The 23,627-nt window shown below is 48.1% G+C and overlaps 9 protein-coding genes across 9 annotated transcripts; 4 read left to right on the forward strand and 5 right to left on the reverse strand.

The window, feature by feature from the left end:
* Nucleotides 1-896: 896 nt before the first annotated feature.
* On the forward strand, nt 897-2,539 carry N7487_007771 (cytochrome P450; the record flags this gene model as incomplete). The annotated part of the gene is made up of 2 exons (XM_056875501.1): nt 897-1,202; nt 1,262-2,539. The coding sequence occupies 2 exons, from the start codon at nt 897-899 to the stop codon at nt 2,537-2,539; spliced, it is 1,584 nt and encodes a 527-aa protein (XP_056727689.1).
* A 766-nt stretch (nt 2,540-3,305) lies between these two features.
* Nucleotides 3,306-5,547, forward strand: N7487_007772 (uncharacterized protein; the record flags this gene model as incomplete). The annotated part of the gene is made up of 2 exons (XM_056875502.1): nt 3,306-3,461; nt 3,514-5,547. 2 exons carry the CDS (start codon nt 3,306-3,308, stop codon nt 5,545-5,547), a joined length of 2,190 nt encoding a protein of 729 aa, XP_056727690.1.
* A 1,563-nt stretch (nt 5,548-7,110) lies between these two features.
* On the reverse strand, nt 7,111-8,884 carry N7487_007773 (glycosyltransferase family 15 protein; the record flags this gene model as incomplete). The annotated part of the gene is made up of 5 exons (XM_056875503.1): nt 7,111-7,452; nt 7,505-7,910; nt 7,974-8,060; nt 8,117-8,527; nt 8,613-8,884. 5 exons carry the CDS (start codon nt 8,882-8,884, stop codon nt 7,111-7,113), a joined length of 1,518 nt encoding a protein of 505 aa, XP_056727691.1.
* A 2,085-nt stretch (nt 8,885-10,969) lies between these two features.
* Nucleotides 10,970-12,166, forward strand: N7487_007774 (PH domain-containing protein; the record flags this gene model as incomplete). The annotated part of the gene is made up of 1 exon (XM_056875504.1): nt 10,970-12,166. One exon carries the CDS (start codon nt 10,970-10,972, stop codon nt 12,164-12,166), a length of 1,197 nt encoding a protein of 398 aa, XP_056727692.1.
* A 1,867-nt stretch (nt 12,167-14,033) lies between these two features.
* Nucleotides 14,034-15,636, reverse strand: N7487_007775 (uncharacterized protein; the record flags this gene model as incomplete). Its single annotated transcript, XM_056875505.1, has 7 exons — nt 14,034-14,339; nt 14,402-14,557; nt 14,623-14,816; nt 14,876-14,948; nt 15,020-15,025; nt 15,081-15,407; nt 15,514-15,636. 7 exons carry the CDS (start codon nt 15,634-15,636, stop codon nt 14,034-14,036), a joined length of 1,185 nt encoding a protein of 394 aa, XP_056727693.1.
* Nucleotides 15,637-16,418: 782 nt separating this feature from the next.
* On the reverse strand, nt 16,419-17,449 carry rab7 (Rab family GTPase YPT7; the record flags this gene model as incomplete). The annotated part of the gene is made up of 6 exons (XM_056875506.1): nt 16,419-16,528; nt 16,602-16,749; nt 16,843-17,022; nt 17,084-17,179; nt 17,277-17,330; nt 17,420-17,449. The coding sequence occupies 6 exons, from the start codon at nt 17,447-17,449 to the stop codon at nt 16,419-16,421; spliced, it is 618 nt and encodes a 205-aa protein (XP_056727694.1).
* A 290-nt stretch (nt 17,450-17,739) lies between these two features.
* Nucleotides 17,740-18,508, forward strand: N7487_007777 (ATG16 family protein; the record flags this gene model as incomplete). Its single annotated transcript, XM_056875507.1, has 3 exons — nt 17,740-17,824; nt 17,883-18,259; nt 18,350-18,508. The coding sequence occupies 3 exons, from the start codon at nt 17,740-17,742 to the stop codon at nt 18,506-18,508; spliced, it is 621 nt and encodes a 206-aa protein (XP_056727695.1).
* A 464-nt stretch (nt 18,509-18,972) lies between these two features.
* Nucleotides 18,973-20,553, reverse strand: dot1 (histone methyltransferase DOT1; the record flags this gene model as incomplete). Its single annotated transcript, XM_056875508.1, has 2 exons — nt 18,973-19,936; nt 20,000-20,553. The coding sequence occupies 2 exons, from the start codon at nt 20,551-20,553 to the stop codon at nt 18,973-18,975; spliced, it is 1,518 nt and encodes a 505-aa protein (XP_056727696.1).
* A 439-nt stretch (nt 20,554-20,992) lies between these two features.
* On the reverse strand, nt 20,993-23,624 carry spb1 (rRNA methyltransferase spb1; the record flags this gene model as incomplete). Its single annotated transcript, XM_056875509.1, has 5 exons — nt 20,993-21,552; nt 21,615-22,490; nt 22,580-23,345; nt 23,404-23,553; nt 23,607-23,624. 5 exons carry the CDS (start codon nt 23,622-23,624, stop codon nt 20,993-20,995), a joined length of 2,370 nt encoding a protein of 789 aa, XP_056727697.1.
* Nucleotides 23,625-23,627: the final 3 nt, after the last annotated feature.

Genomic DNA, 23,627 nt, shown 5'->3' on the forward strand with positions numbered 1-23,627 from the left:
ATGCGACTTCTTTTACATCTGGCATTGGATAGCCAATGGAAAATCACGTGGAGATTTACATTGACCATTTGGGGTGAGGTAGTTATGAGACGTCTTCAATGTCATCAGCTATAACAACCAGTAGGTAACTAGGGGTAAGGTTACATGTTACTCCGTACGGAATAGGAGAGATATGCCTGTAGTTAGTCCCTTCTAATTAAATTAAAACCTTAATCAGCACATTATTTCACGCCTGCGGTAAAGCTTAGTATGCTAACTGTTTACGACAAGGATAATACTACGGAGAACGGAGTACTAGTGAAGTTGTATTAAAATCAGAGTACAAAAAGACCGGGCAACATTCGTAAATATGTATCCCCAGCAATCTGACAGATAACAGGCACCAGTTAGGTATACATATGTACCTACAACATGACTAGGTAAGGTAGTAAGGTACTTTGTATCTTGTGGTTCCCAAGTTCACCGGAGTGTCCCTGAATGTGGAAAGTGGTCCGGGAAGACGGGTAGTCCCATGTGGTTTATCTACGAAACACCCCACTTGCCCGATATTCCAATGGTCTTTTACGCACATCCTCATCCAATGAATATCCTGATGACCTGAAGCTATTCAATACCCTGGGCTGTACGGAGATGAAAGGGTTACGTGGCGTCTTACACTGAACCCCTGTATAAGGTTTCAACAAGTAACCGCGCCAATTCCCCTAGGAGCTCACACAACATCAACTACTTACTAGGATTCTAAAAAGCTCGCCACGATAGGCACTGGAGCCATGATTGTCTGACTGCCTGGTTGCCTGATTGCTTTGGTTTTCTCTTTCCTCCGTGGACAACCCATTCAGGGTAGTTAAACCTACCTCCGTCCCCGACACTCTAGATCTGTCCTTCCAATTCCAACCATGCATCTAGCGACATTGATAGCCCTCGTCGGGCTGTTAGTAGGCTTTTATATTGTCACACGGCGTAAATCAACGTCGTCTTTACCCCTTCCGCCGGGTCCCAAGCCATTGCCGATAATTGGCAATGTCCACCAAGCTCCAAAGTCCCACGGCTGGCAGACATATCGCGAATGGAGTAAACAGTATGGACCAATTGTTCATGTCAACATGCTCGGACAGCCAGTCATCATTTTGTCTACATCTGAAGTAGCCCATGAACTGCTAGCGAAGCGTGGAGCGACATTTTCAGACAGACCTCGTCTCTTTGCAAGACCCCACCTCACCTCAACTTAGATGGGCAACAATGAGCTAATAGGAAATTGCAGTTGGCAACGGAGTTGGCCTTGAAAGGACTCAATATTCTCATGATGAATTACACCGATCAATTCCGACAACATCAGAGGCTACAGGTCTCAGTGTTAAACGCGACGCCGGCAGCCGCTTATCTCCCCTTCCAAACTCTGGAATCACAGCAATTGATGCAAGATCTTCTAGAGAACGCGGGCGGTGCTAGTTCTGAGGTCCAAGGGCATTTCCAGCGCGCCGTCGCTAGCATCATCCATACGTTGCTGTATGGCTTCCGTGTCAAAGACCCCAACGACCCAGTACTTCGCACCGTTGTTAAACTCAACGAGGAATTCTCTGAGTTTATCCAGGTTGGCGCACACATTGTTGACCAATTCCCCGTTCTTAATAATTTGCCTGGCTTCTTAGCTCCATGGCAGGCAAAGGCTGAGAACCATTACACGACCAAGTTTGATCTGCGCGACGAAAACTTCCGGCGGGGCCAAGAGTCGAATGCATGGAATATATCAAAGCATCTCAAAAAGACTGTCGAAAAGGATAACATCGATATGCCATTGAACGAGCTCGCCTTTGAGCTTGGTACCATTATTGACGCCGCGCTGGACGGCACGACGGACAGCTTGATCTGGTTTGTGGTGGCTTGCATCACCCAAGATCAGGGCTTTGTCGCTAAGGCACGCAAGGAGCTGGATGCTGTTGTCGGGCACGACCGACTCCCATGCCAAGATGACAAACCCAACCTGCCGTACATCACCGCGATTGTCGAAGAGATATTCCGTTGGCGACCCGCTGGCCCCGAGGGCGTCCCTCATTTGAACAAGGAAGAGTCCACTTACAATGGATACACCATTCCCAAGGGATCTGTTATTATACCCAATGTTTGGACAATTTCCCGAGAAGAGGCCGTGTTCGGCCGGGATCCTGATGATTTCATACCGGATCGTTGGCTCGGTGAGGACGGCAAAACTCTCAAGGACCTTCCCGCTGCTGCCTTCGGCTATGGAAGGCGGACCTGTCCTGGGCGGTATTTTGCCCGCAATGTCATCTGGATCGTCGTCGCACAGCTGCTATGGTCATTTGACATCAAGGCTGGCTTGTCTGAGGAGACCGGCGAGCCGATTGTCGTTGACCCACTTGCATGCACCTACGGCCTCGTTATGCGGGCCCTGCCTTTCAAGGCTTCGTTTAACCCGCGTGGGCCTTGGGTGCGTGAAGTGATCACCAAAAATGGTGACACTTATAGCAAGGATCATCTGGCTATGCTTAACCAAATTGGGGCGGACTTATCAAAACTGTAGCGGACCCCTGTTCCCTGTCTCACTCTCTCATTGTACACAAGTGTACGGAGTACTTCGTACGATTAGCTATGAAGGGGCAAGATGTTGAGCGATTTGTGACGATTTAAATACGGCGAACTACAACATGTACAAAATATCTACGCTAACGGTGCTAATATTCTACCTTGAACTTTAACTTATATCATAACCTAGGAAGATAATAGCTAGAGTAACATAACATCTCAGTAATCTGTGCTTTCGTGATGGAATATAACCCCTGTCCAAGCGGAATAATATCGGCGTATTACGTGTGGTTGTCTCAAGTGACATATGTACCTCGGTATGTATGAAGTTACATGTACGGAGTACTAGTTAATACTAATGTCTTTTTCCCTCCATTTTTGCCCTGGATTAGCGCTATAACCCTAGCTCGGCGCTAGGAAAGCTTTAATATAGTACTCCGCACTCCGTACGGAGTTGCCGGTTTTGTATCTTGCACATGTGAGGAACTAGTAAGCACTACTGCATGGCCCATATTCCTGATCAGTACATTCGTAATCCTAGCTCATATTGCTTTCTTCACCACATCTGCAGCCACTCTATTGGCCAATGGCCACTAACAGCGCGATGTGGCGACATGCCAAGGCGGGAAGGAATATCTTGATGCCCAAGAAGGTGCTTGGTTTCGTCCCAGTTAAGGGAATATGAACCGTGCTGAGCTAAGGTAGTATGGACTGTGTCGAATTGATTGTAAAATCGATGCTAGTCCCATATTGCACAACAAGTTATGATGTTTCCCGTCAGTGAAATACCCACGATACTATACGGCAACTCTAGTATAATCGTCAAGAACTCTCAAGATGATTCGTCGTCGCCCTACGTGGTTAACTTGGCTCTCGGGGTTATTTTCCTCTTTGTTTCCCTGCGATTAGTGACATTGAAGGTACGTATGTACCTTATTGCAATATGTAGATTCGTGTGCTCACATTCTATAGACACAGTCTACCACACCACCCTGCGAGAGAATAATCGAAGAGGCAGAACGGGCAAACCGTCGCAATGGACATGAAAATGCTGGCTTCCTGTCCAAAGAGGCAGGATTCTCGCCACTCCAAACAATGAAGACACTTCCGCCTTCCCATGCAGCATGGGACCGACTTGTTGCCGACCTACCTCGCCTGATCCAATCCCAAACCGTCCGAGATGCTGTCACCAATATTCCACTGCTTGATGCATCCCCCGAAGCTTTGCCCGACATTTACCTCCAAAGGGCCGCCACCATCCTCGGAATGACGGCCCATGTGTTTGTCCGCATGGAAGGAAGCGAGCCTCTCACATTGAAATACGACAGCCATGGCGATATACTGCCACCATCGCTTGAGATCCCCTGGACGGTAGTGTGCAGACGTCTTGGGCGACCAGCCCCGGCTCTGACCTATGTGGACGGGGTGGTAGCCAATTTCACATCAACCAGTTCGTCACACAGTGGTGTAATGCTCGAGAACTTGGAGATACTCGTCCCAACTGTCGGTACCAAAGAAGAGCACACATTCATTGGCATAATGGTTGAAATAAATGCTAAGACGATACCGATTCTCCAACAAATCATCAAGGCCCAGAGATCTGTTTTGGCAAACGATTCCTCTTCGCTCAAAGACGTAATACGAAGCCTCCATTCACTCACCAAACAAATCACCCGGATTCTCAGCAAGCTAAATGCGAGCCGAGCACACAAGACCCATATTGATCCCGTCATATGGACGCTCACTGTAGGGAATTTGGGAATTCCTTGGGTGAAAGGCATGGTTGGAGCAGCAGGTACAGCACATCCATTCTTTCACATGATGGATGAATTTACCGGACGATTTGAATATCTTACCGGTATTGGCAAAGAAGCGCAAATTGTTCGAGCTACGTATCCTATTCATTGGCGGCAGTTTCTCGAAGCCATGATGGAAGTTTCAGTCTCGGAATATGTTGCTGCTTCCAAGGATAGAGAGTTAATGGACCTCTGGAAAACCTTTACATCCTCATATCACGGCAATGACGGTTTACTAGGATTCCACCGACGAAAGGTGTTCGGCTTTCTCGCTGTCTCGTTCAGGATTGGGCGAAGCACAACGATCAATGGTCTGGGCCACAAGCGCAGGACAGAGCCCTGGCACGAGGTCGATCAAGAATTGGAAAAGGCGCGCCTGGAACGCAGTTGTCTCGACCAAGATGAACAGGATCCGGATACTGAACCTAGCTCGAACAAAGTCTTTGTATCCGAGCTCATCAAACATAACTCAGATGAATCTGGTTATTGGTTTTCAGCCAAGGGGAGTGTATACGATGCAAGCACCTTTATGCAAAATCATCCGGGAGGGGATACTGTGATTGCGTTGTGCAGCGGACACGACATTACCGACAGCTTGAAGGCAGTCGGTCATTTGACGAACTCTTCGATTCGCAATAAACTGGAAACTTATCGGATAGGGACACTGGAAAAGCCGAAATTTGCTTCTTCCCAGATAGAAGAGGTGTACATGGCTGCTGTTGATCTTGGTCAAAAGGCAGCTGAAATGGAAAACGTCCATCGGAGGAATTTCCAGTTGTTGGAGGGGAAACTCACCGTGCTGGATAAGCCAGAGGCTCTCACACCTAAGAAAGCACGACATCTGCTTGATGCAAAGAATAGACTCCAGGGCGAGTATGTTCCGGCATTAGCGACGCTTCTAGATGTCCTACTCGAGAGTATCGCGGTGCTGGACATGAAGCTTAACCTAAGTACCACTCGTGCGAGAATAGTCGGTCTTCTGTCGCCAAGAACAGGCTCAGGCACTGCAGCCCGTTTCTTGGACTATGGAATGGCGTTAGACACGCTGCGGAAGGACTTGAGTCGGTTGATTGAAGTAAAAGAGCTTGTTGCAATAATCCTTGGGACCTTCGAAGCTGGCTTCACATATTTTGAGCAAAGTCGGCTTGAATATATTGTGGGCACGTTAAATAGAGTAGCAAGCCACTTAGTAGTGCTTGCTCGGAAATGAGTTTATACGATCTTTATAGCCATGGCGGCCTCTACCCTATCCCTAAAGAACAATGTCGCCTTCCTCCATACAATGCTATTGATGAAGCCAAACAACCCAGGAAAAAGCACTCCAAGCCGTCTGGCAGACAATTGTATCCCAATGGTTCAATCCTTCCAAGTTATTCAAGTGGTCCAAATACCTGCAGTCACATTCGAGTGGATCGAACACCCAATCTTCCTTGTATTATGCAAACATCCATCTACCGACGCTTCATTAGATTGGGATGATACCATGCCGAATCATTTCCTTCATCATCTTTCGCAAAGCTCGAACTCTCCGGGAACGGAAAGACTGCTTGGAGCTCTTGCCATTGGCAAGAAAGTGAAGTTCTATCGATTTGACGGGAAAGTATAATCAGATCAAGGATTGGCTTGGCTTCATCAGGATACATTTGATTTGGAGAAGGCGAGTGGATCTGTACATGTCAAGGGTATGATAAATTATATCGAATGTGTGGCAGTTGGTTGTGGTTTGAAACGGGGAGGATCGAGGTTTATATATGGTCCAAACTTGGTTATGCTTGCACCCTCTATTCGGTGAAGGCAAAGAGCTATGTAAATTGGCATTGTAGGTATGGTGCCCATCTTAATAAGAAGTCCTGAGACGTTACGAGCTTTGAGCGGAGAGCGAAGCACAGCTAGAAATCAGAACTCCTCTATTTTAAATGGAAAATTCAAGCCACAGTAAAAATCCGAAGAAATAAAGTGCATTATACTGATATCATTCTTCACGTAATTGACCTGGTGATTATTCCATACTCTATAGACAACCATGTTCGATCTGGTATTTGCGAGGGTCAAGGGTGGGCAATGCGAGAAAACAATCTGTGTGTGTATGCCACAGATTCAAGGACGGGTGGGGAGAGAGGAAAGGTATGTACATTTCATGAATGTATGCTGGAAGACAAACCACAGAAACTGCGCACACGGGGATGGGGATGGGGAAAAGCAGCTGGGGGAAGAGTGGCCGATAGGGAGGCAAAAGAAAAGAGGCGAAGAGGCGTCAAAGTAAACGGCGGGAGTTGCTCTGGGCGTTACTCCCGGTCCCCGAATCAATGGTCTCCTACAACGGAGATGAAAATGTGCTCTTGGTAGAACAGATATAGCAATGAAATCTAAAGACAACATTGGATATAAAGGTTGTCCGAGACCATTCAAGATGGCCTCGGGGATCCCACAAGGTACGGGACCAATGTTCCACTGCCGACGACGCACACGTTTTCTTCCAAATGCAACCAAGAGATAAATCACAACAGCCAGTCCCAGTGGCACAGCATGCTTGATGAATGTGTCAACAGTGATGATGGAAATGGTGACACCATCTTCCGATAATAAAAAAAAGCTCAGATCCGTTGAACGCCGCCCAGAAAGAATACCCCATGACCAACTTAACATGCAGGCTCCAGCTGGAACCTCCCAAGGGTGGGCTCAAGAGATGCACACAGCCGAATAAATAGACAGGGGAAAAGGAGACGCAGGAAGATGTGGCGGGCACTGATCACTATGGCATCAGCGTCAAGATCTATGGCGAGGCCCAGCCACCAGCCACATCCACCCATTCGTTCAGACAGCTGCCTTGCTTGCCCTCGACATCGACAATGTCAGTGTCGCAGCGGCATCGGCAACCGACACCGTTCTCCTTGACTTGATCAGGGTTCGCCCAGTACTCGTCTTCCTCGATCCGTTTCTTCTCGTCATCGGTAGTCTTCTCGAGGTAGGGGATACGGGTGAGTTGGCGGGCCGGAGCGTTGGCCGGGCAATGCTGAATGGTGGTGTGTCGGTAGCCAAAGTCACGGAAGTAATGAATATCGCTAGGCGCAAGGAGAGCACCGGCGGCGAGAGAGTGAATAGGGGCATCACCCCACTAGTACAGTCAGCACAGATTCCCTGGCAGAGTTAGAAGACATATAACATACCCGCTCATTCCAAAATCCTCCACTTCTGTCCATCATGGTGAAGAAGTCCTCATATTCCTTGCTGCGGAACCAATCAAGACGGGCAATCTCGAAGTTACTCCAGAAGTGGCACATGTTGTAGCTTTCGCCTTCCATGGCCTCTGGGTCCACGTCCTTCAGATTGTTGTCACCGGGGTCGGTTTGCAGAATCTCATCTGGCAGTTTGTCCTGCTTGTTCTCCTCGGGAGTCTCTGGCTGCTGTGGCTGCTCTAGGAACATCTCCCACAGACCCTTGGACTTGAGGTTGTTCTTGCGCTTGTAAGCAGCCGCATAACGGAAGATGTTGGGAACAGTCTCGCGAAGCTCTTTCACTGCAATTGTGAAGCCGTAGGTCTTGTTTGCCTCGGCCATCTTGAGGAATGGATCACTAAAAGAAAGAAAAAAAAGTCAGTAAATTAACCAGAAAGACATGCCACAGTAGATATCTTACTAAGTGATGTCGCAGAAGTACTTGATCTCGGGCTCCAAACGCCAGTACCACTCGTACTTCATCAGGAGAGGGTGCTTGTAGAAGTGTCTATCACAGAGTTAGCTTTGTAACCACGTCTCCCAAATCTAGCATTGCTGACTGACCCTGAGTAGAATCGGCACATATGGTGGTAGCTTTCCATTCCACCGTACATGATGGCAGCATCACCCTGCTTCTTGATTCCCTCCTTGGCAACCTCATGGTCAACCCAATCGGGGAATCCCCACATGCTATTATCAATCTTGCCAAATTCAACCTCCGCGCTGGTGTAGTTCTTCACCGTTGCCTTGAATTCCTCGTCGAAGTCACCATCGTTGAGGAAAACATAGGGGTAGTGCCACCACCGGTTGAAGTGTCTCTCAATCGACTTGAGAGACTGGATCACGCCCTCCAACTCCTTATTTCTGGCAAGGACGACGAAGGCGGCATTGGCGCGGGGAGCCTTTGCGATTTCATCGGGCTCAATAGGCATACAGCCTGTAGCAAAGACTTTGTCATGCTTTTCGCTGATTTTTCTATAAAGCGCAGGAGGTTAGTTATCTCTCTCTCTCTCTCTCACACACACACACACACAGCACCGATGGAGAGGGCGATACGAACCGGATAGAAGGCGGAGTGCCCGCTGGAATTAAGATCCCCCCAGGAGAGGCAGGGTGTCGGACAAAGAGAAGCAGAATAAGCACAATTACAAGGCATGGAAATAGTAAAACAAGACCCAGGGGTATAGAAATAGATGAGTTGCCCTTTAGGCGAATCCTCCGCCGGAAAAAGGCGAATCTAGGATGAAGGCGGCCTTTCTCGTTGGGAGCATCTTCCAACGGCAGGCTCGGCGCACTGGGCAGCCGTTTCGTGATGCGTTGGATGAAGCTCATGAGTGCGATTGTGGTGAGATCACCCGAATAATGGTAGAGGTCAGCTGTCAAGCCCAAGCGACAGCACGCGGCTGTTAGGGAGATAGCGGAGAAATTGTGTCGGAGGTGTGATAGAGGAGAAATGCGTCCTGGGCCGGGGGAAAATGGTGAGCACACGATCAAACGGAATTCAGACCGTATGGCTCACAGGAAGATCGGAAAGTCAAGAGATCTCGAAAAGTGAAAATGGAGAAAATGACAGCAAAACGAGTGGCCGGAGGAATGCCTCCTTTCGTCCCCCAACTTTCTCAGTCCCACGGTAAATAGATGGGGAGAGCGTCGGGAGTAACGCGGGCAACTGTGAACAGCAAGGTACACAGAGGAGAGATCGGGGACATCAAAACAGGATGAGGATGATGGGAGAGAGAAAACGGGATGGGGAATTGGAAGATGGGATGGGTTCCAAAGGTTGCTTGCGCCTCCCTGGTCTTGGCGAAGTCCAGTGGCCTCTCAGTTGTCACCCTAAGACGGTTATTTTACCCCTAGTTACTATTTCGTGGCGTTATAACCAGTATTGTATGGTATTGCATTGTAATTCTTTTTTTTATTTTTTGTGCGTACTGGGCCTGGTGCTTCTTGGCTTTCTTAACATTTCCAAGATATATCCTTGTATCCTTCAAATATTTACCTCCTTTACTTCGTTTTTTAAGTGTTGCCAATGGGTATATCTTCTCCATGTGGGGCTTACGTGGACTTGATGCTCTTGTCCCCTTTGTTCTTTTACCGGAACCGTGATTGGCTTCCCATGGCGTGGTCTAGGGGGCCAGGTGATTTTAAGCGGTAGTACCACTTGTATTAGCCCCCAAGCTAACCAAGAAAGCTTCTGTGCGATCATTTTGATCCCATCTGCTGGGACTATGCTTGTGCTCGTGTACTTTGCACTTTGTACAAACTCGTGTACCTGGATCCCAAAAGAATATCTGATGGTACAGCTTATTGTACCTAACCCACTTGATCCACCATTACTCGGCCCTACGGGGCAATGACACATATAATATACACTATAGGCGATGAGTACGGGTATGGATGCTTGGCTTTTCTAGAATGTACCAGTTAGTTAAACTGGTCCTCATTCCAAAGTTTACCCGGATAACTTCAGTCAGGGCCCTCCTGGGATGACCTGTCTCACTTGTCTCTATGTAGTCAAATACAATCTGTAGAATTAGCGCATGTCGATCGAGGGCCCAAACTTTCTCTGGCCGTTAGATCCGAAAGTAGGTAGAGTCTGATGATTCTTGGGGACGGCTGACCCTATTATCTGTTCGCATTCAGCCTCTTATATGGGCCTATTATTGAGTCGTCTAAGTACTCGATACATGATATTTCATATTAGTCGGAGCGTCTAATCAGGTATCGGATACATACTACGTGTCATCCCCCATTCAGGGTCCTTCCAATCTCATACATAAGATCTACATGCACGTGACCTAAATACGGTATTGTATTTAATGTAATTCACATTTCAGAGAAATTTGCAAATTGCAAATTGCAAATTTCATTATCGTGGGTGGGTTTCAACTAAGGTCTGGACCCTGGGACGGCTCATGTTTTCATATTAACACATATACGGAAGTATTCCGTACAGAGTATAATGTTCAATTTTGTTATCTCTCCTATATGTTGTGTATCACCTCCTATATCACTTCACCTACTTCTCCTATATTTTACCTACCACTCATGCAGGACGTACATATGTGCCGATGTACGGAGTACATAGTACCTAAATAGGACTACGTATACAAAGTTTACTTTGCTCGTGTGCGTGGTTACCCCTAGGAAACACAGACTTCCAAGAGCAAAATTATATTCTAGTTACAATATATCACCACTTGCATATCAAAGTCATATCATTTCCCATGCACATTGTAGATCCTAACTTGCCTGTTGAAAAGCCGAAGGGTCAAAAGGCTTGGTTCCAGCCAAGATCATCCCCCGTCATCCCCCCATCATCATAACTCCGCATGACAATAAACTATATGGAGTGACCACCGTGGGGTTCCCCCTTTTCCTCTTTTCTTCCCTTCTACTAAACCTCACCTGGGCAACATGAATACAGTGCTGACAAGGCCCTCATTCTCCGAGGGCAGAACCGCCATCAAAGTTCCGGAACCTGGCCCCTCATCTCATTTCCGAGGCCCTCACAACAGTGGAAATTTGGATCCCTTTTCGCCAGTCAACGAAAATGGAAGCTTTGAATTCGATCGAGTCTTGAAGACAGGGAGAGTCTGTCGCCGAGTCAAGCACAAACATGTCTTTCGCGCCTCATGGAAACCAGCCTACCTCGTCCTCCGACCGAACCTCCTTTCCGTATACAAAGATGAAGAAACCACCCGCCTTCGAGTCTCCATTTCCCTATCTGAAGTGACTGCCGTCGCACCCGTCAAGTCTCCGCGATCCACCCGGCGCCATGTTTTCGGCGTCTTTACCCCATCTACGAATTACCGCTTCGAAGCCCTGAGTGCACGCGATGCGGAGGACTGGATCGATCGCATTCGCGCCGAGACCCCGGGCGATGAGGACGAGCAAGCTTTCCTGGCTTTGAGCAAAAAGCGCGAACCCCCCGCCATCCACAAACAGCTCGTTGACGAGACAACCGATCACTCCGATTTCGATCACACTGGCCGCGCCAGCTCTCCCGAGCCACGCCATGCATTATCCCCACACAGCAAAAATGCCCAGAGACTCCCTTACATCCAGGATTACTCCGGCAACGAAATGACCTCATTTTCTGAGTTCTCCGATGGGCCTGCACCAACACGCAACGGTCGCCTACGATCTATGCCCTCCATCCATTCACTGTCCGTTTCAGCACCAGAGGATAAAACTGGACCCCGGCCGTCGGCATCTCTACCCCGAGACACCATCAAACAAACGGACTTAGGCATCCTACGTGACCCAGAGCGGGTCATCTGTCAGGGGTACCTGCAGGGGCTGCGCATCCAAGGGACCGTGCGCCAGTGGAAACGACTCTGGGTTGTGCTTCGACCTAAGAGTCTGGCCTTCTACAAGGATGAATCGGAGTACGCTGCTATCAAGATCCTCCCTATGTCTCAAGTATTTGATGCTGCAGAGGTGGACCCTTTGTCGAGATCAAAGACGTTCTGCATGCAGATCATCGCCGAAGAAAAGACCTATCGACTTTGCGCTCCAGAGGAAGAGTCCCTCGCGCGCTGGCTAGGCTCTTTGAAAAGCATTCTCGCTGCGCGCAGGAGATTAGATCCAGGTCTGGGCACTTCTGTATAACGCTCTCGCGCTACAGTGTAGAGCCTGTTTCATTGCTCTCCCTATCCCTATTCCCTTTCACTCCATATTCCCTACATCTCAGCGATCCCTTTTCTTCATTTCTTACCTTTACCTTTTTTTTCAATATACCCAGGTTGATGATTTCATTTTGATCACTCGTCTCATGGTGAGCTTCGGGTCTTCAAGAAACGATTGGCGTTAGTACCTTCGTGCACATTCTGTGGGCGAAGGGGTTTTTCTTTTTCATCACCAAGCTACCCAGCTTTTTTTTCCTCCTTTCCATTTCTCCAACACCCTTCTCTATTGATTTCATTTGTCGAGGCGATGCATTTTCATTGCATTCATGCTTCTCACTGTCGAGTCTGACATTTTCCTTATCCGTCGTCTGTCTTCTTCCGTTCCAGTGTCTATATTGAGCACCTATTATGTATCATATTACCTCAAGCCGTAATACTTTAGTGCATAATATATAATACAGATGAGAGAAATTACGTCCAGCCCCTTTTCAGCAAGAGAATCATATTCAATGCTCCTAGATGTAAATCCTGTTCACACGATATAGATCATTCGACGAACCGCTATCACCATGCATTTGATTCATCTAATGGTTCGGGGCTATGCAATGCAGGAGTCCAATGCATGAAGACTGGCGCAGTGGCGCAAGCTCTCGTGAGAACTTTGATGAGTGCCCTAATAGGCATATACAAGCGACTTGTCATCCATTGGACAAGAACGTCTGAAATAGGAAATGAGAAAACCGAAAGGTTCCCATTTCTCAATGTTCCACGCCAATCGCAGAAAATAGAACAATAAATGCCAGTCTCCTATTGAGTAAGAGATAATTGGTAGCCCACACCAAAAGGTGTTTAAGACATACAAAGATTACTGAGTACCAATCAATCCAGTTTTCCCTTCAAGAATGGTCTTGATGGCCGATACTTCAGAGAACAGGAACAATCATCCGAGTACCTAGGTGGTTACATACAAGCTGGCTCGGTCACAATGATAGACATTTCTGCAAGTGACTGCTTCCTCTTCGCATAGGTTTCTCTTCCTTCAAGGGGCCCAATAGATGCGAAGCATCGAGAGGATTTCGAACGCAGCAAACGGTGCCGCGGCAATAACATTCGCACTAGAATCGTTATATCTAACTATTGGAGACATGCAATCTTTTACGATTTCTTTGATTTAGAGTATGGTCTGGGCCCGTTCCTCTTCAGGGCCATTTCAGCTATTGCAAGCGCCTCAATAGGAAGATATTCGAGCTCCGTGGTGTGAATACTTTCCTGCGGTGTGATTCCTGTTCGAATGACAAAATTGAGCTATTCACTCTTCACTATGTGGGTAGTTTGCTATTCATGCTGTAAACAAAAATGGCACAATAAAATATACTGTGTATGTAAATATATATAATCAAACTAATTATGAAGAAAACCACTATTCAACCTTGGAAGTTTAAATTTAGAGCTATTCTAGATATCTCTTCGGATGTCACATATATATATTCAAGGTGTGACTATATATCACAAGGTTTATCTTGGTCAAACCAAGCTTTTGGCCGGTCTTGGCTGAAACCCTCCAATCTCAAATGTGAGAGATCACATTTGTGACTCTTTCTATGGTTAACTAGGACTCGGGAAATCATCCATCTACACTTGAATGGCAAATTCTGCGTAAAGGTAGACCGGAATGCACGCGTGGAAGTAGAGTTAATGAGAATGTTGTTGAATAATTCTATAATCTATATTGGGGACACCAGCCCCTTCGCTAGGTAGCCAAGGGTAGCTGGAGATGATACCGAAATTGTTATGTGAACAAGCTACGAAAATGTGTAGCAATAAATACAAAGACCCCCCCAGAACTCAAACTAACGCATTTCCTCTTCTTCAACGGGAATGCTGTTATACTCAGCAGAGAAGGACCCGCCTGCTCCATCAGTAGTGGTGAGATCATCCTGGGGCTTGCTTTCGTGCTGCACAACCAAGAACGACAAAAACACGATGGCTGCTCCAACCCAGTACATAGGGCTAGAGTATTGGGACTGTAGGACCATCTGTCCAATTAGGGAGAGTGGGATGGTCATACTGAGCCCAACCGTCACAATAAGCGGCGTGGTAAGAAGCATAGCATAAGCCCATGCAATGTCAGAGACAAATGATGCGAACGCGTTAGTCTGGTGAGTGTGGGGTTAGCTAAATAATAATCAAAGGTGAACAACAGAGCCTGGAGTCATACCAGAATAATTGACCACACTCGGGACGTTTCGGGCAAAGAGAAGGGTTCCAGTCCAGTCCAGTGCATGATGAAGAAGCCAGGCCACAGGAAGATAATGTTGAAAAATCCAACCAGTCCGAAGAACAGAGGCATGTTGACCCGGGACTCATCGCCGACCTGTTTTTTCATCACGACGGTGTAGAGACCGTACAGGATCGCGCTGAACGCCGCCATGGCATCACCAAGGGCAATCTCCCTGATGATTTGTGTGGGAATGAACCCTCACCGCCATCCGTAGCATCGCCTGTGTCTGGCTTGGAGAGATCGACGCGCGAAATCAGGATAATGCCAATCAGAGAAGCCATGACACCCATGAATTTGCGCATAGTAAATTTCTCAACACGGAGCAGGGCGCCAAAGACCATGGTCCATACACCTAGAAGAATGAGAGTGAGAACCGGGATTATCAACACATCTAAACAGGTGAATCCTTACCACTGGTGGAAGTCAGAATGGTTGTGCTTCCAACTGTCGTGAATTGCAGGCACCCCATGGCGAAGTAATTTGCCTATTCAAAGAAACCTCGGTTAGTTCACCCCCCGGCGCATAAGTTACCACATCGTGAGGTGTAAAACATACAGTAAACTATGATAGGTTAGCCAGCTGATCATGTATCCAAACCTCAAGGTTATGTGCTTACCCAAAGAAGACAGAATTGAATACTGAGTTTAGCTGTTGCTTTGAGCCCTAGCTTTCCGCTTGCAGGATCCTGTCGCTCCCGTGAGAATCGTCCGCCATCTTCTTCATCGGAGCCGCTGCGCAGCATGCTCTCCTCCTCATCCTTGGGATTATGCGAATCCAAATGATTCAAAAAGCTCTTTACCGAAGTGATCTGAGCGAGTTTACCGAGGCGCCAAAGACCCCATGTTCGACGAGCGACGATTAAAAGGAGGGGCATCATAAACATCGAGGTATTCGTATAAGTTACGAAGAAAGGTTTCGGGTAGGTTTTGTCGGCGAAGATGGTCTGTACAACGTTCAATATGTTATTAGCCAAATGTTTGCAATAATATATGCCCTTTGGGTTAATGTTTTTTAAATTTTTTTTTTTTTCAAGAAGAGGGCGTGCATACACTTCCAAGGAAATTCGAGGTTGTCCATAGCACAACCACCACCAGGAGCAGGATGATTCCTAATGTTCGTCGCGCTATCCCCAGGGGCATCTTGCCGGGTGCCTCGGGTGTGGCCGAGGTCATGGTACTTATAGTTGTTTGTGAGAGAAGGTTGGTTTGCGCGACTCGACAGGGTGTAGTGTTGGTCAGGAACCTCGTGTCGCCGATGTCGCAATCGCTACGTTTGCAGCCGAGGATGCCGAGTTGGACGGGGTATCGGTCGGACTGCTGTCATCTAAAGCGCAACGAGCAATAGATGTCCAGCAGAGACAAATAATTGTCACGAGACGTCCTGCCTAAAGATATGCGGGTTGAAGAGAACACGGGGCTAGATGCCAAGCATTGGCGAGATAAGGGTCCGGGTGGGGAGAAATGTAGTCGCGGCCGATGTTACATCTGTATTGACGCTGTCATTTACCACGTACAATTCAAGGTAAGAATTAGATATGTACCATGAGCCACATGTGATAAGTACAAATGTCCATTAGCTTTGATTAGGAGGAATTCGCTCTGATGATCACGGGTCATCTGATGGTACTGCCCTGGTGAATTTACTTTGATATGCGCGACCAACTGCCTATTACGGAAAAATGAAGATGATATCCATGGATTGCGTTAAGCTCAACAAAGACATTCTCTGTATCAAACTGAAGCGAGAAAGGTTTGAGTATGATGTTTCTCTCTCAGGTGAACTCCATAAGTGAAAATAAGACATCTACAAGACACCAGGGGAAGAGCAAGGTTATCCAAATCAAAACCCCGTGGTCTTCTCTACAGACTCAGGACCGGAGACCAACCAAATAGTAGTATGAAAAAGGAAAGACAAAGGAAATAGGTCGCTGGAACATGGGAATTGCAGGGGTATATCAACAGGCACATCCATCACGGTCATTGTCTAGATGGATGTTGATTGGGTCGCTGAATTCACCGCTGAATTCCTCAGCCTCTTCCTGGGCAAGTGCACTCCGCGCGATAACTAAATATTGATTAGCAACCTTGTAAGAGAAATGTGTTTGAGAAAAACAGCTGGGTGGCTGAACTTCACTCACCTTCAAACGCCTGCTCGACGTTGACAGCTTCCTTGGCACTGGTCTCGAAGTAGGGGATGTTACCCTTCGACTGGCAGAAAGTCATGGCCCGTTTTGAGGAGATCATACGCTTGTTCTCCTCTACATCGATCTTGTTACCGATGACAACCTGCACATGACTGTCAGCACGGACCAATATATCATTCTTGCCAGCTATTGTGGCGCACGAGATAAGGAAAAGGAATGCAGGAACACCACTTACGAAGGGGAAACTCTCTGGATCTCTTGGGCTTGCCTGGATCAGGAACTCGTCGCGCCAGCTGTCGAGAGCTTCGAAACTCTTGGAGTTGTTCACATCGTAGACCAGGACACAACAATCGGCTCCACGGTAGAAGGCGACTCCCAACGACTGGAACCGTTCTTGGCCTGCAGTATCCCAGATCTAACACATCCGAGTCAGTTATTGCCCCTCATCTCGATTGTGCTAGTCTCCAACGCCTTACCTGCATTGTCACCAGTCGGTCGTCGACGAGAACTTCCTTTGTGAGGAAATCGGCTCCAATAGTGGCTTTGTAGCTTCCACTGAACTTCTTATTGACCTATGATCTCGGAAAATTGCATGTTAGCGGTTATAGGTCTTCGTGACTGACTGCGGTACGGCCGCAGAGCGCTAGTTGGGGGCGAGGTTGAACGGACATATTGGTTCATCAAACTTGTTTTTCCAACACCACTGTCACCAAGGATGATAACCTAGATTTCCAAAAAGATACCAGTCAGCAAAAACACCCCCCTTTGAAGCATTTGGTGTCCGTCACACGGAGCAGGTGCGGAGATTGTACCTTGAGGAGGACCTTCTTCCTTGACGCCATGGTTGGGAACCGGCCAAGTGACCGAGTGTAAATTTGTGAGGGATAAACACGTAATTCAATATGAAGCAAAGACTTATGATCAGTCTTTACTGAGTCTTTATAGAACAGATAGTTAAGGACAAGTCAGGAGAGTTGGGGTCGGGTTGCAGCCAGATTCGATGATGCATGAGGCCTGGGCGGTGGAGCGGGCGGTGGGCAATTGATAACGATTAGCACCGCATCTCGCGCCCGAGGCGGCAATCAACTCCACTTCATCACATTCAGGCACATCCCCTTGCTTGGGAAGGCTTATGGCCCACTGGAGGGAGGAGTACTTGGCTGCCCTGACAGTTCGAGACCAACGAGAGAAAGCAAACGCTACTCTTTACGATGCCTGTCAGCCCATCATGCTCTTTGTTAAGTGATTGCGACTGACATCATTTACCAAATCTAGATGCCCAGCTTGCAGATCGTACTAGCAAACTAGAAGCAGCAGCAAACTGCGCCAGTCCCGCAACAGCACAAAATGAAGTTCAACCCACTGTTCCATCTCCTATAGTTCCACCATCCAGAAAACAACGATCGACTGGGCCGGATTCTACCCCGACCGACCTTCTCAATACCACCCGTGCAGACCTGTCCGAGGCACAGCGATCCCGCTCAGAATTACAAGATCGCTTGAATCGAGTGAATATAGAAGTGGAAACGCTTCGTAAGAAGAGTTCGCAAGAGGGTCGGCGAATCAACGCCCTGGAAAACGAGAGGGCACAACTAAAGCTACGATTGAAAGACAGAGACGCGGAACTGAAAGGGAAGGCCAAGCTGCTAGAGGTAGGCTGTTTTGATGTTTACTTAGGCTTTCCAATCACGCAGGGGTGAGTGAGGGAAAGTGGCTAACATGAATTATGTGCATTTCTGCAGGATTTCCAAGATGAACTCGCGACACTGAACCTTCAACTCAATATGGCCGAAGAACGATCAACTCGACTTAAAAATGAGAACCAAGACTTGGTTGATCGTTGGATGGCCAGAATGGGACAAGAAGCCGAGGCCATGAATGATGCATCAAAGTATTCCTGATTAATCCCAATGCATCGAGCAGGTGACAAGGAAACGTTGCTAGAAGAGTCTGGAGCATAGCTTCTGGCATTTGGATATTGAATCGTGATAGCTAGCTATTTAGATGGAATGTGAAAGCGCTAGATACGTGATCATCCGGCCTACACCGAGGCTTGCTGATCCTTCCACTAAATGCCCAAACAGCAAGCGCTGTACCATGCCCGCATGCGGTTCATGACACGCCAAATTGAATGTTTATACTTCAGATCGAATATTGAGGGATAGAAAGCCTCAAACTTCTTACTATACGGGCCTGAACTTGAAGAGACAATCCGCTTTGTACAGGTTAGATTGTCAGAAAATGGTATCGTACAAAAACTCAACAGGGAAAGTATATCCAAGAACGGACAATGTAATGTACAGAATTAACAAAACGAAAGATCTATGTGCCATGCCAAGATATCAAGCCAAGCAGCCATTGAAGACTATGGCGTATTCTCAATGAAAGCTTTCAGCCGAGAGCTGTCTTTAGTGGCAATGAAATATGTACCGCCAACATCGGTCCAGCTCACGTTGTTGGACCAGTAATTCTTTTGCTCGACCTTGAGGAGATTGATCGGAGAGTTCAGGTTGCGAGACTGGATTTTGTGACCAGCGGGCACAAAAGACTTGAGTGAGACAATTTTGCAGCCTTCTTTCATATCCAAAAAGTGGTTGATCAGCTCATTGTTCAATTGTGGGGTGAAAGCCTGGTTATTGATAAGCACCACATCAGCCCGCTTCAAGACGCTGGTAATACTCTCCTGCTCAAGGAAGTCACCTCGAACAAGATGAGTTTTGCCTGGTGCAATTCCCCACAGCCGGCATCGGGCCTTGAACTCGGATTGCTGCAAATCCGCCAAATCACATGCGTTTGACATCATCTCGCAACCCCAACTCTCACAGCCAACCTCCAGTGCCGCCTGAAGAACGACATTACCTACGCCTGAGCCAAGATCTACAAAGACCTGGCCCGATTTGAGTTTGGTTTCTTTGAAGATAGTGCTGATAAAGCGAGGGAGAAGCTCTCCGTAGACGTTGTCCGTGCCATTCTCGTATTGCCGGAGGGACTCCACTTGAGGGGATACCGTGCGCGAATAAATTTGAGTGAGAATTCTTTCCACCCAAGGTAAACCAAGGCCTTGTGTTGTATCCAAATGTTTCGCAAGACTGCCGTTGGTCCTTAATCGCTGGATAGCCTTATTGTAATCATCGACAGCTTCCCGAAATTGAGTCTCGGATGTTACAGCCAGAGCCCGGCGCAATCGACGCTTGATCCCGGTCGTCTCATCGTTAAACTGATCTGCCTCCTCATCGGGGATATAATTATCGGAGACGGTTTCGATGACCTGAACAATGTCGTCGATAGGTCGGAATTCGTCATTTTCGCGGGGAACCACACAGTCATATCTGGTCAAGCAATGGATTAGCACATCGGTACCCGGAAATCAACTGTACAACTAGGTAACGTACCTCTCCTGCTGCGAAGCACTGGGGTATTGCAGGAGAATCTGTTTGGGCTTGCCCTCGGCGCCGAAGGCGGGCTTGAACTTGCTGGCCTTCTGGCCCGATGTTATATCCGCGGCATGTATCATTTTAAACGGGCGAGACCCTTCCTCCGCAAACGCTTTCACCGAGCGGAGGCGCCGCTCCGGGTCGGGTTCAGCGCTAGCGCTGGTCCTCGCACGTTTGTGCACTTCGAAGGAGGCCTCGCTATCGCTCACGTCATCGTCACTCGATAGTCGTTGTTCGGGCGTCGGCCTTTTCCGAATGCGCGAGGAAGCACTGAGTCGTTTTGCCGGGCGTGCTTCTAAATCACTGGAGACCGATCGAGATTTCAACGCCTGCGCCTTCCGGTTCCGCTCCGTCGACGGCTGGACTCGAGGTGACCGAGTATCCGAGGGTTGTGTGACCGATCGCGTAGGAGCTGCAGGTCGAGTCTGCACGACCTTGCGAATTTGCGCTTTCTTTGGTTGTAGAGAGAAGGCCCCGGCCCCTCCTTTCTGAAGGTGGTCGAAAAAGCCCATATGGATAGGGATAGATATAAACAAACTAATACAGAAAGAAAATGATGTATGTAAAGTATGCAAAGTATGCAATAAAAACAAGCCAAAGAATAGAAGAAGTATAATGTGAGTAAGATGGAGGTGGGAGAATCGAAAAGAAAAGAGAACGGCTTATCGATTAAGGCGCCACTCGGGGGAAACCACGCGATCCCGCGCTCCTTGGCACCCCTTGGCGCTCGTGTATACAGCCTCATCCAAGTCTTCTATAGGCGTCAAGTTAGTTAACTATATGGCTCTGCACGTTGTTATATTCACATTGCCAAGAAGAAATTGTGGAATTGTGAAAGTTTGACATGTATTTTGAGATTGTGCCTGTGGAAGAATGAACCCTGGGGTATCATAATTATTTTTGCTATGTAAATTGTCTGATTCAAACATTTCAACTATGAACACACTCTCTCTATTTCTTAGACTTCTTCTTTGCCAGTCTCTTCTCCGCACGAACATCCTTCTTCATACGAGCATCGACAATCTTGTACTTGCCCTTGACACCCTTAGGACGACCAGAGATACCACGATTGGGACCCTTGGCAACCACGAGCTTGACTTCTTGCTTGGGCTTCTTCTTGGTTGCTCGGCTCATCAGTCTTGCAATGGCGCCAGCCTTGTCCCGCTCGCTGAGAGCATCGTCCTCTGCCAGAAGTGCGGACTTCTTGCGCAGTTTCTCCAGTCTTTGGGCTGCCTTGTACTTCTTGCGACCCTGGGCCTCCATCACCTTCTTGATCGGGCGTGCATTGATGGCACGCATCTTTTCTCTGATAGCAGCCGCAGCAGCCTTAGTGGTGGGTCGGACTGGCTTGCTGTGCTTGCCTTCATCATCGAGGAACCACTCGGGAAGGCCGTCCACGTCGCGGAAGGCAAATCGGTTGAAGCCATCGTCAACAATGTCAGACGACTTCTTTTCTCCAGTAGCCATTGACTGTGCAAGGGCCATGGCTTCTGCGGTAATGATGTCGATATCTGTAGGGGAGGAACAAATGTTAGTCAGAACTTTGTTCATGTTTGGCATCGTTGCAACTTACCCAGCTGGCCATTCGCTTTTAGTGGGTCTTTTCCTTCGGCCTCTTCTGCCTCGCTCTCATCGGACTCATCGACCCACTCAGAGGTCTTCTTTCCGTTCTTTGCGTCCTTGTTGTTCTTTTGCTTGGGGGCAGGGGCCTTCTCCTCTTCCTCCTCATCTTCATCCATCGCAAAGATGTTGTCGCTTTCTTCCTCTTCCTCCTCGGCCTTGTCTTCCTCGGCCTCTTCCTCCTCCTCCTCCTCCTCCTCGCCCTCTTCTAGCCCCTGGAAGATATCTTGATCGAAGAACATAGAGGCATTGTTTGAGAGTTTCTTAGCCTCAAGTGCTTGATCTGTAGTGGTGGTTTCTTCATCGGAATCCTCCTCTTCTTCTTCCTCATCATCGCTGCCCTTTTCTCTGTCAGAAAAGCCCTCCCACTCGTCAACCTCGTATTGCTTGCGTGTCTTTTTAGCACGCAGCTTCGAATCTTTGTCTTCCTTGCGGCCGGTGTACTGTTCGTACATGTGGTCGAGCTCCCTTTCGAGGCGGTCCTCCTCATCGTCGCTCTCCTCGGTTTCGGACTCAGATTCGTTTTCACTTTCGCTCTCGGCGGGAAGATCACGAGCATTGACAACCGCATCTCTGGCATTCTCCCGGTCGACGCGTCTCAAAGTGAACGTGGAGTCGTCGCCTCCCATACCAAGCTGCTCCATACCAATTTCCATGGGGGTGGTCATGTTCATCTGCATTCGAATGATATCCTTGCGCTTCTTTTCATTCTCCTTGCGCCTTTCCTTCTTGCCCTTGGCGGTTTGCGCCTCTCGCATACGGATCAAGTCTTCCTGGATCTGCAGTTCTTCGTCCATAGGAGCAACCTCGGCCACTTCTTCTGCCTCGCCTTCTTGGGTTGGCTTCTTTTTGATGACAAGTCCGAACTTCTCACGACACTTGATACGCCATCTGAGCAAGTTGCGGAACTCTTTTTACCTAGGATCTTCAAATCCTCACAGCAAGTTCGAATCTCATCTGTTGTTTCCTCCAAACGCTCTAGTGTGGACAATGCAAGATCTCCACCTGGTGGTTGTTGGAAGCTGAGTTTGTTGTAGGCACCCAAGATAGAGATAGGATCCGTAGTGTTGATGAAATCCGTCACTGGAAGCTCCTTGTGTTGGGTGTAGTCTCCTTCTTCGTAACCTTCACGCTTGCGCTTCTTCTTTTCCGGGTTGAAAACCTTCGCTTCGTAGTTGGGAGTGGGAGCGTTAAGTTCAGCAAATACGTGCTTCGGGTCGAGGAACTTCGGGTCAATGCGCTTGGGGGCCTTGAAGCCGCGGCAAACGACGAAAATTTCGGCGGAGACATTTCGGGACGAAGGGGGCTTGGTTGCCTCGACGGAGTTGAACAACTGCTTGAAAACCCACAGGAGGGGGTTGTAATCCTTGGACCGGAAAACTTTGGTGACAAAGGTACCACCTTCGCCCAAGAAATCAGTAGCCAGTCGTAAGGACTCCAAAACTAGTTCTGCCTGAGAGAAAGCATCCTGAACCCAGGCGGCACCAACATTGGGAGCACCATCGTGAAGCACGACATCTGCTTTCCAGTGCTTGATGTGGGATCGGATCGTTGCGCGACACTTGTCCGTTGTGATATCGCTTTGGAAAGTAATGGCTCGAGGAATTGGTTTGATGGGGGAGAGATCGACACCAATGATAAGACTCTGCGCAGGCATGTACTCCGCAGCGACTTGACACCATGACTACCCGGCTGTTAGAGAAAGACTTTTGGGATAGAAGATGGAATTTGCCGATACTCACACCAGGCGCAGCGCAAAGATCGATACAAACTCTGCTTTTCTCCAAGAATCCATACTTCTGGTTCAATTGGATCAACTTGAACGCAGCACGAGCTCTGTAACCCTTTTCTTTGGCAAGTCGATACCATTTATCCAAACGGCCTTTTCCATGCTGTAAATAGTCAGTACATGAAGTGATGCAAGCTGAGATAAAACTGAGCACACCTTTTTCTGGATCGCCATTTT

Source organism: Penicillium crustosum, assembly GCF_028827405.1.
Source record: "Penicillium crustosum strain IBT 35664 chromosome Unknown utg000003l_segment0_segment0, whole genome shotgun sequence".
In the NCBI taxonomy this organism is placed as follows: domain Eukaryota; kingdom Fungi; phylum Ascomycota; class Eurotiomycetes; order Eurotiales; family Aspergillaceae; genus Penicillium; species Penicillium crustosum.